Source organism: Psittacula echo (genome assembly GCF_963264785.1).
Source record: "Psittacula echo genome assembly, chromosome: 14".
Lineage (NCBI taxonomy): Eukaryota > Metazoa > Chordata > Aves > Psittaciformes > Psittacidae > Psittacula > Psittacula echo.
In genome coordinates this window covers 7910218-7925752 of record NC_137750.1, presented here as the reverse complement: position 1 = coordinate 7925752, position 15535 = coordinate 7910218, and the positions used below count along the sequence as shown (strand labels likewise).

At 40.6% G+C, this 15535-nt stretch overlaps 1 protein-coding gene across 1 annotated transcript in view; it reads left to right on the top strand.

Annotated features, from left to right (window-relative positions):
- The first annotated feature begins 399 nt into the window (after positions 1–399).
- COX10 (cytochrome c oxidase assembly factor heme A:farnesyltransferase COX10) overlaps positions 400–15535 on the top strand; it is a 101121-nt gene continuing 85985 nt past the window's right edge. The window contains exons 1-4 of the mRNA XM_080629210.1: positions 400–500; positions 1011–1135; positions 2407–2731; positions 10522–10646. Coding sequence (XP_080485336.1) covers positions 458–500; positions 1011–1135; positions 2407–2731; positions 10522–10646 — 618 coding nt within the window. The 5' untranslated portion in view covers positions 400–457. The remainder of the gene's footprint in view (positions 501–1010; positions 1136–2406; positions 2732–10521; positions 10647–15535) is intronic.

Genomic DNA, 15535 nt, shown 5'->3' with positions numbered 1-15535 from the left:
AGGCATTGGAACACGGCAGCACCAGAGTCACTATCCATGGAAGTGTTCACACACCGTGTAGCCGAGGCCTTCAGTGCCATGGGTTAGTGGTGGCCTTGGCAGTGCTGGGAACAGTTGGACTTGATGCAACCTGGTTAATTCACTGATTCCATAACCTGACACCCACCGAGCGCTTCCCCCCAGGAGCCAGTAGAACCAATGCTCCACCACATCCCGCACCGGACCGCCTCTACATGCACAGCCCAGCGCCGGGAGGCGCTTCTCCCGCTCCGCAGAGCCACGGCAGCTCGGCCCGGAGCGGAACGGAACCTCTCGATCCCAGCGGCTCCCGCCTCTCCCGGAGCCCTTCATCCCGCCCCAGGAAGCACCGACCCGGAAGGCGTTTAGCGGTCACGCCGGGCAAGATGGCGGCGCCCAGGCGGTGAAGGGAGAGGGCGGCGGGAGCGGCGCCGCGGCCATGAGCGCTGCCCGCCGCTGCAGCCCGCCCCGGGCGCTGGCAGGTACCGCGGGGCAGCGGGGCCCCGGCGGGCTCCGGGGTGCACGGGGTCGAGGCTTGTGGGGTGGGCAGGGCCGGGGTGGTAGTGGCTGGGGCCGGGCCGACCCTGGGGCTGTGAGTAGTCTTTGAGGCTGCTCTGTGTGGTGGTGCACAGGGCCTGTGTGTCGCTGTGTGCATCCCCTCAGAGAGGGCTGTCCTCTTTGAGGAGGTTTGACTTCGGTGCTGCCCTGTGTCACCTACTTCCTTGTGCTTATTTGCCAAGGTGGTTTTGTCAGTAGCATATAGAGATAGTAATGGAGCAATAAACTGAAACTGCTTCTCGGGGGAGGGGAGAGATTCAGAAGAAAACTCCATTAAGGCAAGCTGCACATTTGGTTCTTCACCTGCACAGCTCTAATTCCCATTTGTTGGGGTGGTTTGTGTCACAGCTGACAATAGATGCTGTAATATCAATTAAAAGCAAACTTAGTGGCAGAGAAGGAAGTGGATTCTGATGTGCTTTTTCTTTAAATAGGACTGTTTGTCTGGCGTCTGAAGAACACTGGAATACGGCAGATACCATGCCAGTTTGTACAGCTATGCCGTGTAGCCAATGACAGATTGATTACATTTCAGTACTTTAACTTTCTCAAACGAATGGTAAGCCTGTTTATCCCATGTGTCTCATACTTTGATTTGTTTTGTCCTATATGATGAGTCAGAATGGAGATTAGTTGACAGTTTTCTTATCAGCCAATCTCAGGCAATTCTAAGTGTCTCCTTTTCTACTGCATCAGGGTTTAGCACTTGGCATCTTAAACATTTGAGGTTGGAGGAAACTTGCTGTAGCAAGGATAGTGCCTTGTGCTGCGGTGTGTCCACAGGGGGCTTGCTGTGCTTTTGAAGCAGGGCATCCTTATCCTGTTGAGAAAAATGAAATGAAAAGATTTCTGAAGTTATTATTTATAAAAATGCTATTAAGGAAGTACAGTCTTGGCTAGCAGTGGCACAAGTGGTAGGTGGAACTCACTTGTGGAGGTAGTGTGTTCTGACTGAAGAGTTAATCAGTCAGTTTGAGTCAGGGCTCCTGAGTAACTTAATGGGTTACATTCTATAGTGTGCTGTTAATTGGAGGTATTAAAAGGGCTCTTGTTATCATTCAAACCCTTGAAATTCTATCTTCTTCTTCGAACAATTGTATCGCATGTAAGACAATGGTAATAAAAGACGTATTTTGCTCTCCCAGACTTGCGTCCTGTTTATTATATCTAAAGAGAGTTAAATGCTCGTTTCCTTACTCTGTGCTTTATTCTGTAAGAGACTCTAAACGAGGCTTCAAACTTCCTGTTCAATACATGTTCACTTGAACCTCTATTGAAAATGATTGTCTAGTTAATTAGCGTGAAGTTTGGCATAAATAGTAATAGTCTAACATAGGAGGTGATTTTATATCATAGGAGGTAGATTGCATTTTCTGGCATTTTTCTGATTTTTACCTATCTCAAAGATGCAAAAAGTGGAGTGCTTTTATTTGAAGACTGCTGTTATTACAGGCATGTGTGTACCTCTTTGATGGTGAATTGATCAGTTGTAAATCAATTGATGTTGGTCTGGAGGTTTTGAATCAACAAAGTAGTTTACTGTTGAAGCTACGGAGGAGGAAGTAATTTTATCCAGAAGGAATTCTTCTACCTTAAGGAAACAATATGGGTGCAATTGTGAGTTGAAAAGCTGGTTTTGTAATACCTTGTCCAACCTCAGAAATGATTTTGCATGTGAAATAAGTGTTTGAAATTCAGGATAACTCAGTCATGTCACCATAGGAAGTAATTCTCCAAACAATAAGAATAATATAGTAATAATATTGATGATATTAATAGCCTCAAGTGGCCATAAATATCTTCTTAACTATTCATTCTCTTTTTATTCAGTATGTAACACAATGCAACAAAGACCTCAACCAACGAGCCAAGCCTAAGTCTGATTCAGTTGCATCTCCTTTTCGTGAGCTTCAGCAACTGGATCAAGACAAAAAGGTTATACACAAGATTAGACCAATTTCACCTGTGCATCAATCTTTGTCTGAGGCATCCATCAGCAATGAGTTGAGAGAAATGAAGTCAACTGCACAAACTGAAGGCTCAGTTGCAGCAGTAAGAGCAGAAGCCAAAGGAGACAGACAATGGAAAGAGATGAAGTTACGGCTGGATGATTTGCCAGGAATTTTGGCACGCTTGTCCAAGATTAAGCTTACAGGTACTCCTGGTTCATTTTTTTTTTTCACTTCAGTGCATCCTGTTTAATATATCTGAGTTCTTTAGAATGTACTGGTACTGTGTAGGTTTTTGTGTGAGAATTCCCACTTTACTGCACGATGTCCCTGGGTCAATTGCAAGGAAAATTGTTGCATGGGAAAAAACTGTTTTATGGAAGCATTTTATAGTTTTCCCATTAATTTTATTTAAAAACAGTGAGGAGGAGCTTGCATCATACCACCAGCTAGCTTTTGGAATCAGAAATGAGTGTTACTGAACTGGGTTACAAGTGAATTTACAAGCTTTGCATTAAGTATTTAAAGGCATCTTGCTTAAGGTTACTGATTTTCTGTCTTTTTTTACTTAACTTTCACTTAAGTACTACTTATTATGAAATTGGTATTAAAAGTCCCAAGAAAAGATAGCCCAATTAATTTCCTGTATTATAAAGGAAAATGTTTCCGTGTGACCAATTAAAAAAGAAGGTATAATTTCCTCCTCTAGTCAAGGATGGGGTGTATTTTCAAACCAACAGTTTGTTAAGCCTTGTAGCCTCACTACCTTTTCCCTTGTTCTAATAGTAGTACTTAACAACTATAAATTACTTCTTTCTGATAGGTACTGCTATATATACTTTTATGTCTAGGGAAACTAATGATCCGACCAAAGCCTTACATCTTGTCTGTATCAGGGCCAAGAACAGTAATACAATTTCCTAAGTCCCTACTGTGGTGCTTTCTCCGGTGAATGAAATAAATTCTTGATAATAAAACTGTTGTTCTTTGCCATAGCAATTTGTTATAATAAATGTCCTGAATTCAGTTTATTTCTTGAAACTTTGTCTTGCAATATATAAATTTTCATTGTTTCTCATGGCAAAATTGTACTGACCACGTACAACATGCAGTAGTCATTTAACTTTTTCTTTAACAATAGTTCCTAGTGTTGATGAGACATTTCATGTTTTGGACTTGACAAAACTGATCTTGTCCAAGTGTTCTTCCTCATTGTTTTTAAAAACCTCAAAGCATTTATTTGGTCCTGATAAAGAGCTGGGTTAGTAGGCTTGAGGGATGGAAAGCATGTGTTTTGGTACTTTACCATGTCACTTTTCCATGTTAGCCATGGTAATTTCAAATTTAGGTATATAAAACTCTTCTTAGCACATTGAGCTTTTATCAGGGTTATTGTACTTCAGATTTGCAACAGCTTTGTGGCATGGGTGGTGAGACACCAGAATGGGTTGCCGAAAAAAGTGGTAAATGCTCCATCCCTGGCGGTGTTCAAGGCCAGGTTGGACAGAGCCTTGGGTGACATGATTTAGCGTGAGGTGTCCCTGCCCATGGCAGGGGGGTTGGAACTGGATGATCTTAAGGTCCTTTCCAACCCTCACTATTCTGTGTTTCTGTGTACAACCTCAATATCGCCTTTTTCTTCTTTCTTCATAACGCACATCTTGCCCGTTTCTCCCCAGTGCTCTTCAATTTTAGTAATATTTTGTTTCTGTTGGGCTCACCATGGATAACTTACAAGTGCTTTATGGAGAATTAGATTTTCTGGCATGTTCAATGAGGTGATTTAATTTAAGTGGCTCTTTTATATGAACTTGAAAGCTGTGCTAGTTATTGAAGTAGAACTAAATTAAAATATCTCAATAGATCCAAAAATACAAAGTTAAAATGCCATGATTAAATGACCAGAGAGAGGGAGAGAAAATGAACTGTTGTTTTAAGCACTTGAAGTGTACGTTCTTATGTTTACTGATGTTCCGTATGGGTAAGCTCTGTGTTAGTACCACATCTGAGTATTACTGATGCTCCTTAAAATGGGAGTTTCTAGAAGCGCAGCACAGTGGAAAAGAGTCTTTTTCTGGATAAAGTAATTATGTGATATGTTTTTTGTGTGGCCTCAGTGTTACTGTGAAACTTCTCAATAGCTTCTAGGTTCAAGAGCAAAAGGCAATATTGACAGGCAAGCAAGTAGCACTCTGATTTTAAACTCAGATGTTACTTGAAACCTCTAGAAGGCAAAGGGTGCAGGATTCATTCCCTTCAGGTTTTGTGTGGATGTGCTGCTCTTGATCCAAGTACCTGTTGAGCAGGTATAGAAATACAAAAGAAATCTCAACTTCTCTTCTTGTTGTGAACTTTGTGGGTAATGATCTGGGGGAAGGGAAGATTTTATTGGAAGTAGAAAGTGTAAAAGAATAAATTGAATGAAGAAGGGTTTGTAGGAGGGGAGTTGTGCTGTTGGTCTTTATTGGCCATAGATAATGTAGGAGATGGCGCAGGAATAATACTGGGTGTAGTGTAGGGAGCAAGGAAACAATTAGTGCTTTTTTTTACCCCAACTTGTGAATTGTTTAGAGAAATGATATATTCTGTAAAGAATATAGTTGTGTAGTTCTTTTGATTTTATTATTTTTTTTAAAAAGGAAAATAAATCCTTTGAGGTCAGTTTTTAAGTCACAAATGACACACAACTCAATGCCTTTCACCCATGAAGTTCTGATAGATCTCATATCCGGTGTGGTGCTTTGGGATTTTTTTGGCAGATTCTTTATTTATACTTTTTAGAGCATGAAATAACAAAAAAACAAACTCTGCATTATGCTAAAATGGGACTTCCTTGTGCCCTTTTCTTCTCCCACTGCTGGAGTAAAGAGAATGTTTGTTTGTGTTCTGAACTGTAATTCATCTTTGAAAGGAAATGAGTTTAGCTATTACCATACTCTCCTGCTTCATATAAACTGCACCTCTTATGCCTCTGCCATTAGAAGCTCTGCTTTCCCAACAGGAAAAGATTTTTGTTTATATTCTTTTGCCATAGAAAACAATTAGGGAACTTCTAATTACTTGTCGCATAACCTACCTTTTTCAGTTCGGTTTCCATCCTTTCCCTTCTCTGCAGTGTTCTCTGTGAGCTGCTGTCTGCACAGCTGTGTCTTACCATGCAGGCACTTGGAAAACTAATGCCTCTGTCTGATAAGTTTTCCGAGTTATAAATATTGTTTTCAAGTTGAGAATAAAGTTTATGTGTAACTACGAATAGGAGAGAGGCATGTAAAGGTACAGTAATAGGAGGTAATTGTAATAATTTATAATGCAAACACAAGAAGAATTTCTGATTGTCTCATCTTCTTAAATACAGCTTCAAGTTTACATTTATGTAAGGTTTTCCTCAGTGATCACATCTGAGAACCAAGATGACATAGATGCAAAACCACACGAAAATTAAACTTCAATTTTTAATTTGGGGGAAGCGAGATAAAGGCATGATATGAAAAATGCTGAGTATTCTCACTGGGTATTCTCATTCTCTATGGTTTGTGATAAATTCTCCGTACCTAGTAGTGTTCAAGGCCAGGCAGGACAAAGCCTTGGGTGACTTGATCTGTTGTGTGGTGTCCCTGCCAATGGCAGGGGATTGGAACTGGATGATTGTGAGGTCCTTTCCAACCCTAACTATTCTATGAGTCTATGTTCTTGATGTTACTCCTGTAGTAAAGGATGTCTTGTATGCTGACCTCTTGGTGAGGACAACCAGCTAGATAGAATCATAGAATGGTTTGGGTTTGAAAGGGCCTTAAGATCATCCAGTTCCAACCCTCTGCCATGGGCAGGGCCGCCTCACACTAGACCATGTTGCCTAAAGCTCTGTACAGCCTGGCCTTGAACACTGCCAGGGATGGGGCATTTACCACCTCTCTGGGCACCCTGTGCCAGTGCCTCACTACCCTCACAGTAAAGAACTTCTTCTTTATGTCTAACCTGAATAGATGGATAGGTGGCACCTTAGGTAGTGCCTGTCTGAGAAGCGGATGTAGTAAGATGGAGCAGATATAATTTTAACTGCTAATTACTAATCTGCTGTAGAATTTTTAATGTAACTTTCCAGCCTGCTGAGGAAGGGGCTGTGTCTTAGCGTATCTTCTCAGTTCTAAATATATGTCACATGCATGTCAAAGTAGTTCTCATTTTGTGGTAATTACAACAGTAAGTATTATCCTAGCGTTGAAAGCAAGCTTAATAGTGGTAGCTTTCTGGCAAGTTATTTTCCATGCTACAAGGAAAACCTAATGAAGTAAAAATAAACTATCATTACAGTTTATTTTTGCAAAGCATTTTAAAATTGTTCAATGGGAAAAAGATATTATCTGCTTTGTGTATAATACTGCACTTGAATTTTACGTGATACAATGCAAAGAATTGTTTTAAATCATTGTCCCAGGCTGAAGTTTGCTTCAGGAGTTTGGCCGTCTTTAGTATGCAGGCTAAAATCTGCAACAAAAGAAGGCTCTTGGGAGACCTTAGAGCAGTTTCCAGTGTCTAAAGGGCGCCTATGAGAACTCTGGAGAGGGACTTTTTGCAAGAGCCTGTAGGGACAGGACAAGGGGGAATGGCTTTAACCTCAGAGGGGAGATTTAGATTAGATATTAGGCAGAAGTTCTTCTCTGTGAGGGTGGTGAGGCCCTTGGCACAGGTTGCCCAGAGAAACTGTGGCTGCCTCCTCCTTGGCAGTGTCCAAGGCCAGGTTGGACACAGGGGCTTTGGAGCAAGCTGCTCTAGTGGAAGGTGTCCCTGCCTGTGGCAGGGGGTTGGAACTGGAAGAGCTTTAAGGTCCCTCCAGCCTAAACCAGTCTGGGATTCTCTGATATGCCTTCACCCAACCAAATCTGAGTTCATAAAGGAAGCATTGGTCAGTTGTATAGCACTAATACTGATCCTGCATTTAGATCTCCAGAAAGGAAAGTGTGAAAACTCTGGAAGGAAAATTCCATCAGTTTCTGGCAAGATAGTTTCCTTTAAGTAGTATATAAACATAAAACAGCGAAATTGTGTCTTAAAGTAGAAATGCATTTCCTTTTCTCCATCCATATGTACCAATATATCATCAGTATATGAGTGGGAAGGAAACCTAAAGCTGAATTGGTTTGCTTTGGCTTTCTACATTTTTATTTTGGCTTGGCTACTATTTAATAGGAGGTAAACAAAATCTGGCACAGTGATTGGCATGCTGTAAATACAAATACAGGGATTTCTAAAGGCAGCTTGTGTTACAATGAAGCTGAAGAGGAATGTAAAGAATACGCTGTGGACTTTATGAATGTGTTTTTATGCTAGCAACATCATAATTCATTCTTTTTGTCACTGATCCATTAGCATTTTCTTTTTCATTTACATGGAAATGGGAGACAAATGTCCCCTGTTAATTTTTGTTGAAGCTAATGATGTTTAGAAGACTGAAAATTAGGTTTAGGCTGAGCTCATAAGTTTAAATCCTGGCTTCTTTTTGAAGAGCATATATAATGCCAACTCTCATCAACAGATCTTGAAAGGATCAATGCCATCTATTATGCAATAAAGTGAAGTTAATTTGGCCCCTGAAGCGCTAAACAGGGATTAAAAAACAAACAGTCAATGACCTCATTGCCTTGATGTGATCTCAATTAAATATACTTTTCCTCCATGAGGGAAGTAGAAGAGTATAATGTTGCTTCCACAGTAAAAGAAAATAAACTTCCCAGTCCAAAGGGAATGTTTTCTTATTTACTCTTCACATGTTGCACTGAAATTGCTGGATGGTGAGGCAAGTGGGGAATGCCTGGTGTTCACTGCCCAACAGCTGGAAATACCTGGGTTAATGGGATAAGTGAGAGGATGTATGACAACCTTTTTAATGAGATCCTGATAAGTCACACTGAAATGAGTGGCTGAAATTAATCTGGAGAAATCAATGGGGACTTTAATTAGTGCTGTAGCTGTACAGTGTTAGAATTTCTTTGAGGTCAGTGTAATGGTAATGTTACACTGACTGTTTGCCAATCTGTTCCACCTTTCTTCTTCAGTAAATGAGTTGGTGTTTTTCTGTAATAAATTGGTGTAAAGTGCTCTCTAAGATAAGTTTTAATTAAATCCTTGTCTAGAAGTGAACGTGTGATTTATTATGCAGAAGAAGTAATCACTCTTAGAAATGCAGATGCCTCTGTTTCACTGTCATCTTTGCAGTGTGTTTTTTAGCTTGGTTGTGAACCAATTACATGTTTTCTTGTGCACTCTACTAGTTTTGAAACTAAAATACTGTTGTATTTATACTCTAAATGAGGTCCAGTCTTTCAGAAACCTTCATGTTTATCAGTTTGTGTGGTGGGGTTACAGAATCTGTGGTTATTTCATAGAATCACAACCTAGTTTGGGTTGGAAGAGACCTCAGAGTTCATTCAGTTCCAACCCCCTGTCACGGGCAGGGGCACCTTCCACTAGACCAGATTGCTTCAAGCCCTGTCCAACTTGGCCTTGAACACTGCCAGGGATGGGGCAGCCACAGCTTCTCTGGGCACCCTATGCCAGTGCCTCACCACCCTCACAGGGAAGAGCTTCTGCCTAAGATCTAAGTGATGCTCTGATGGGGAATCAAAGCCCAGGGAATTTCCTTGGTGTCAGGCAGAGATGCTCGCAGCCAGTCTGCACGACGGCCATCTGCACAGCATCCTGCGAATCCGTAACAAGGCTTGTAATAATATTATGTATATTATTATAATAATATTCAGCTGTCAATGGATTTAATACTTAGAGAAAAGTTTTGATGAGCAGCAAGTTTTCTTCACTGTCTTTTTAGGATTAAATCTTAAGGTTCTTATGCTGTTCTTAAAAGTAGCACTTGGCATGTGCATCCTTGCTGTGACATTTAGGTTATCATCTCAAGTAACTCTGCTTAGTAGATAATCCAGGTATTTTCAGTCAGCCAAGGTTATTTATTTGTCATTTAACTCCAGACAAACAGGAGACTTTGTAGGAATCAGGAAGATCAGAATGTTTTGCTGCTTTGATTTGAGCTAGCTGATGTCTGGAACAGTAATTATATGTAGAATATAGTCTAAATACTTTCTGTTTCATAACTATTAATTTTAGATCGGAAGGTTCAAGGTCCTAGCAAGATATTCAGTATGTTTGCTGACTTTATAGCATAAGGAATTTTTCATGTCAATCTACTTCTAGCCAGAAGTGAAGATCATAAGACCTGTTATTTGGGTAATTACAATTTTAGGATTGATAACTCAGATAACTTCCATTTGAGGGATGTGATTTGTAGTACTGTATTAAGGTTGTAATTTTAGATGACAAAAGTGGATTTTTATTAATCCACTCAAATTTTAAGGGATTTAGGAGTTGTTGGGTCCATGTGGTGGTGTGTTTGTGCCTTCTGCCTGAAGTGAGCATGACAAATGGGAACAGTGTGAGAAGATACTTGTACGGTTAAGTTACTAGCTTCACCAGCGATAGCCTACATGCCCTGAGTCTCTTTTTGACTCTCTGCACTAAAGTTCCTGCTATAATTTGATATAAATTATAAGCATAATAAATGCTTATCTCTCAGTTCAGGGTTTTTCTCTACTGTTGTTCTTCTATGTTAGACTTTGCAATGGCATGTGAGTTACTAGTGCAGGTGTGTCTCCTGTATGTGTTGTATAAGGCAGTTTGATCCTGTAGCAGATCCATAAAATAGGAAATACAGAGACACAAGGTTTTTTCTCACCTCTTCGACTAATGTGCTGATGCTTTTGGGTTTCTCATTTTATCCCTGACAGTTCTTCTCATCTTTGACTTCTTTATGTAGGGTATTAGTATTACTTGTAGGCAGTTCCTGGAGCTAACTTTGATCCATAAAAGTAAGAAAAAGTTAATCTGCACAAGTGTTCGTACTGGGTTTAAAAATATTAACTCTAGTGATATGTACAAAGGAGTCAGTTTCTTGTTGATGCTTTGAACTGTGTTCTCACATGTGTTGCAGCTCTGGTTGTAAGTACAGCATCTGCTGGCTTTGCCATGGCCCCAGTCCCATTTGACCTGACCTGCTTCCTGCTTGCCTCCCTTGGAACTGGACTGGCGTCCTGTGCTGCTAACTCCATCAATCAGGTCAGTCCATTTCTTCATCTGTACGTCAAACTGGTGTCATCCTGGTTTCTGAAATGCTGCCAAGGAGTGTAAATGTGTGTCTGGGAGTGCTGTGCCTTCAGCTGCTGCCTGAGCTCTTGAGCTGCTAAAACTGACACCAGGAAAGGAATATATGCGTGAGATCTAAAGTGTAGTTGCTAGGCACAGTGTGTTTATTCAGAATGGAGCTGATGAGGTTTTAAGCCTCCCAATAATAATGTTTATCTTGATAATACCAACCCTGGGTCACTGAAAATGACATAGGAAGAACTGTGTAATTGGAGTATAAGAATAGCCATGGGGGCTCTGGCCTTATGGGCTTGGTTCTTTGGTTGTGTTATTGTATGACCTTGTCAGACCTGGCCAAAGAATGGTTCAGTGCACCTTTCTAAATGTCTGTAGTGGGACTTGGGTGGGGTTTGTGTGTTTCTGTTCAGGCTGGAATTGGGGCATCTCCTGTTATAAAACATATTGGAAATCTCCATCCATGTTTCATGGTAGAGGTCATAGAATCACAGAATCCCAGGTTGGAAGGAACCTCAAGGATCATCTGGCCCAACCTTTCCAAGCAAAACATGGCCTAAACTACATGTCTCAACACCCTGGCCAGCTGAATCTTTAGAGTGGCCAGTGCTGGGGAATCCACCACTTCCCTGGGGAGATTATTCCAATGGCTAATTGTTTTCATTGGGAAAACTTTCCTCTTGTGTCCTGGGAGTAACTTGTGCTCATCACCCCTTGTCCTTTCCATGTGACTCCTGAAGTTCCAGGTGCTTAACTTGAGCTTCCCTGCATGTGTGAACATGCCTATGGAGCAGATTGCAGGATCTATCCTGCAATCCACTTGTGAAACAAACTTGCTGTTAGGGTGTTCCTGAGTCCCTAAGGAGAATCTAACTAATCAACAGGTACCAACACTTGTGGTGTTGAACTGAGCTACAAAGCATAGTATCCACAGTCACTTTCAGTGCTAAGTATGGCCCGGAAAAAGAAGAGCAGTAGCAGTGCTGCCTTTGATAACACTTTTTAACTATCACTTGGAAGATGGGGAAGGCTGAGTCCTGGGACCCCAGTAATGGAACAGGGCATTCCTTTGCTCTACATCCTGGAATTACTTTTTTTGAGGTGGGCTCTTTGATGTTTACACCTTGGAACCCCTCTGTGGTAGGCACCTGATATGCTTTTTGAGATTGGACCCATATGCACACACCTTGCTCAGGCTGAAGTAAGTGCAGGTTTTATGTTTGTGGATACTGCTGCTCTAAGAGGAGTAGTAATTATTGCTTGCTTAGAGACTCCTGTACAACTTGTCTTTCTTGAGAGTTTGATAGATCTTCCTAGAGATGATATTCACACAGAAGGAACTGATTTTCTTTGTCTTCAGCTTCCATGTATTGCTCAGGATTGTATTTTGTCTCAAAAGTAGCCACTTCTTAAAGTTTTGGAAGCTACATTTTAAAATCTTGCTATTTAAAATCATGAGCTGCTTGGGAGTACCACGAATCCTGTGCTATCATTTGGAATTTGACACTTTTGAGGCTTGTTGGGATGGGAAAGGAAAGTTAGGAGTGTGATAACTGCGTGCTTGGGCTCGTAATTCACCATTTCCTCATTGCTGTCTCACTCTAAGAACAGGGGTTAATATGCTGTTAAATAGAGAAGGTTGCTTCAGCCTCACAAAGTGTAAAACTGTCACAGTCTCAACTGAGGGCTGTAAGTTTGTACTTTTGGTCATGTTGAGCCACTTGCTGTAGATGGGCGTTCGAGGCAACTCTTCCTAAGGAAAACAAAGAAGTAGAGCTGTTAAGAAAGCAAAAGAAAAGAGCTGTGGTCTATGACCTTGTTTATCAATGGATCTTTTCAGTCCGTGAGGGTCCCTGTCCAAGTGCTGTTGGTGGTGCTGTGTCTGAATAGGCTGGGAATTTCATTTTCAATAAATAGTTTAAGTTTGGGTATCTGTCTCGACCTTTGGGAAGGAGCACATTTGACTTGGAACTTCCTTTATTGCTACTTTGCTCTGTCCGTTGCTCCCCATACGCACCCTCTTGTCTGGCAGCTCATGACTCATGTTTCCCTTGTTGCTCCTTGTGATCCCTTAAGGACCTTTTTATATGATAACCGTCTTTCCGTTTCCCATATTGCCATAAATCTGTACATCTTTAAGGGCAACTTGTCTTTCCCACTTCTCATTTCCCTGATAAATCTGTGTGCACGATTTACAGTCCTCAAATATGTCGTGGGAAGGTAAAGTGTCGATTGTGTAAGATTCTTTCCCTGTGATTTAGGACAGGATGTGAGGAGCCTGGTCCTGTGAAAGTTTAGTAGAGATTCTGTGATATCCATAGAAGTATTGCTACAAACTTTTAACTGTTCAAATTCTGTGGTTTGGGGTTTTTATTCTTCTCTCAACCACTTTATTTTAGCAATCTGTTAGGAGCTGAGGTCTGTTTACCCCCATTGAATTAATTGAATTAACTATTTCAGTTGAATTAGCTACTAGGAGGGAGTCAGGGCTATGCTAAGTAATGCACTGAGACATAGAACTCATGGGGTTATTTCTTTACAAAGCTGGTCTAAAATAACCTTTTTATGCTCACTTCCTCTCTTGATTTCAGATGCTGTGTCATGCTTGAAACATATTTTTCTTTCTCCTAAGTGCAAGAGCTAGAAAGTTACAGAGCGGAAGTTCTTGCCCCACTTTCACTCTCCTTAATGTGAAAGCAGTGATAAAAAAATGATGTGAGTTGGCAATGTTCTATTTTTCCATTGTTTCTAGAGGTAGAATCTGGATATTTATAGAATCATAGAATTACAGACTGGTTCGGGTTAGAAAGGACCTTAGAATCATCTAGTTTCAACCCCCCTGCCATGGGCAGGGATGCCTCACTCTAGACCATGTCACCCAAGGCTCTGTCCAACCTGGCTTTGAACACTGCCAGGGATGGAGCATTTGCCACTTCTTTTGGCAACCTGTGCCAGTGCCTCATCACCCTCAGAGTAAAGAACTTCTTCTCTGTATCTAACCTGAACTCCTCCTCTTTCAGTTTAAACCCATCACCCCTTGTCCTATCATTATAGTCCCAAAGCCACACGTGTCTATTTACAAACAAATTTCACAACCTGTAAAGTAAATTCTAGCTGTACTTTCCAATGCAAGTAGAAATAATCGGGTTTTGTGACAATTCTGTGAAATGAGATAGCTATTTTTGGGAAGATGATGACTTAATTTTTGGGAGGGAAATGACAGTGAAAAGGTTGTGTTTGAAAATACCCTGGAAAATACAGAGAGAAAGTACTTGGGCAAGGGGTTGTATAAGACAGAAACATGGTGCCTGTTCTACAGTAAGGTCATTCCAGAAACATTTGTGTAGCAAATGTCAAGAAAAGTATCTTGGAGTAATTTATGTTAGACAGTAGTTTGAGAGAAACAGGATCTCAGGCTGGTGGGAAATGTTATGAATTCTGAGGATCTGGATAAATATTGAAGAGTCCTTGGGTTTCCCTGGAGAGCGTGTTGGCTCTGTGGGCCCTAAGGGAGTAAAATGCATCTGGAAGGTGCCAAAGCAAAGATAGTGTTTTATTTCTCTTGTCCTCTCCCAGCAGTTCTGCCTCTGCCTCACTCCTTCGTATCACGATACTTCAGAGTTGTACTTCACACCTCATCTAGCATTTTAGTGGCACGCTAAGCCAGTGGTCCCTGGTTCTCTTCCACATCACCCAACACCGCGTTATATCCTCCAGCCCTTCAGTATTGTACTACAACATGTCACCACTTCTCAGTCCCACCTGCTAAAACAGCTTTCCTCTTTTTTTCCCTCTTTTTTTTTAATGGCACTCTTTCTTTTTTCCATCAATGAAGTAACTTAAAATTCTTTTGGACAGGTGTTCTTTATTGCAGTTCTATCTTTTCTAACCAGTATTTTACAGTGGATTTTAATAATAAAACATTAAAATCACTTAATGCATTTAGCAAGGAATAGACTAAGACACACTTTACTGTAACATTGCTAAGCTAGCCAAAACCTCTGGAAAATCTCATTACAAGAGATCAGTCTTATTAATTGCAGTTGTGGTAAGGAAGTGGAGATATGTTGTGGTGTTTCATCTTGTAAACATGGTGTTTGATCATGTAAACTGCATGTTGATCCTGAACAAATCCAAGAATCATTTCTATTTCATACTGTTCACTCTCCTGACTCTTTCAGTGTTGTGTATTGGTATGGATACACGAGAAGGTGTTTTACCTTAGTGTTATTCCTTACAAGTGACAAGAAAAGAATACTGGAACATTGGGTTTCTGACTGGTGAATACCAATTTTGTAACCATTCTGATACTGTACTTATGCTATTATAGAAATGGAGCGGGAGAAAATGATACTAACTTAGTTGATAATCTTTTTGATAGCATGGCGTTTTTGATGATTTTTGAAAGGTGGCTCAAGTTTCAAGGAGCAGAACTTTACATTTATATTATAGAGAAAACACATCGTTTTGGAGACTTCTAAGATACTAGTCTTTGATTTATGGAGAAGGAGATAAAACATGAAGAGATGTTTACAACACAATACACGGCATTAAAATGTTAAAGGAATCACATGCACATTTTATATGTCAAGTACATTCTTGTGTAGCTGCAGCACAGTTAAAAAGTGGGAGAGAGCTATAAAGATGAAAGCAGGATGTTTAAAATGGTTTTAGTTTAGTAACCGAGAGATAAAATGATGTGGTTGGATTTGACTGATGGTACCTTGAAAAGGAAGCAGACCGGGATGACTATCTTGGACTTGATGATTTTAAAGGACTTTTCCAGCCTAGTTAATTCTATGATGCTATGATCTTAGCTGAAATTAGAGAGCTGAAAATAAGAAGTA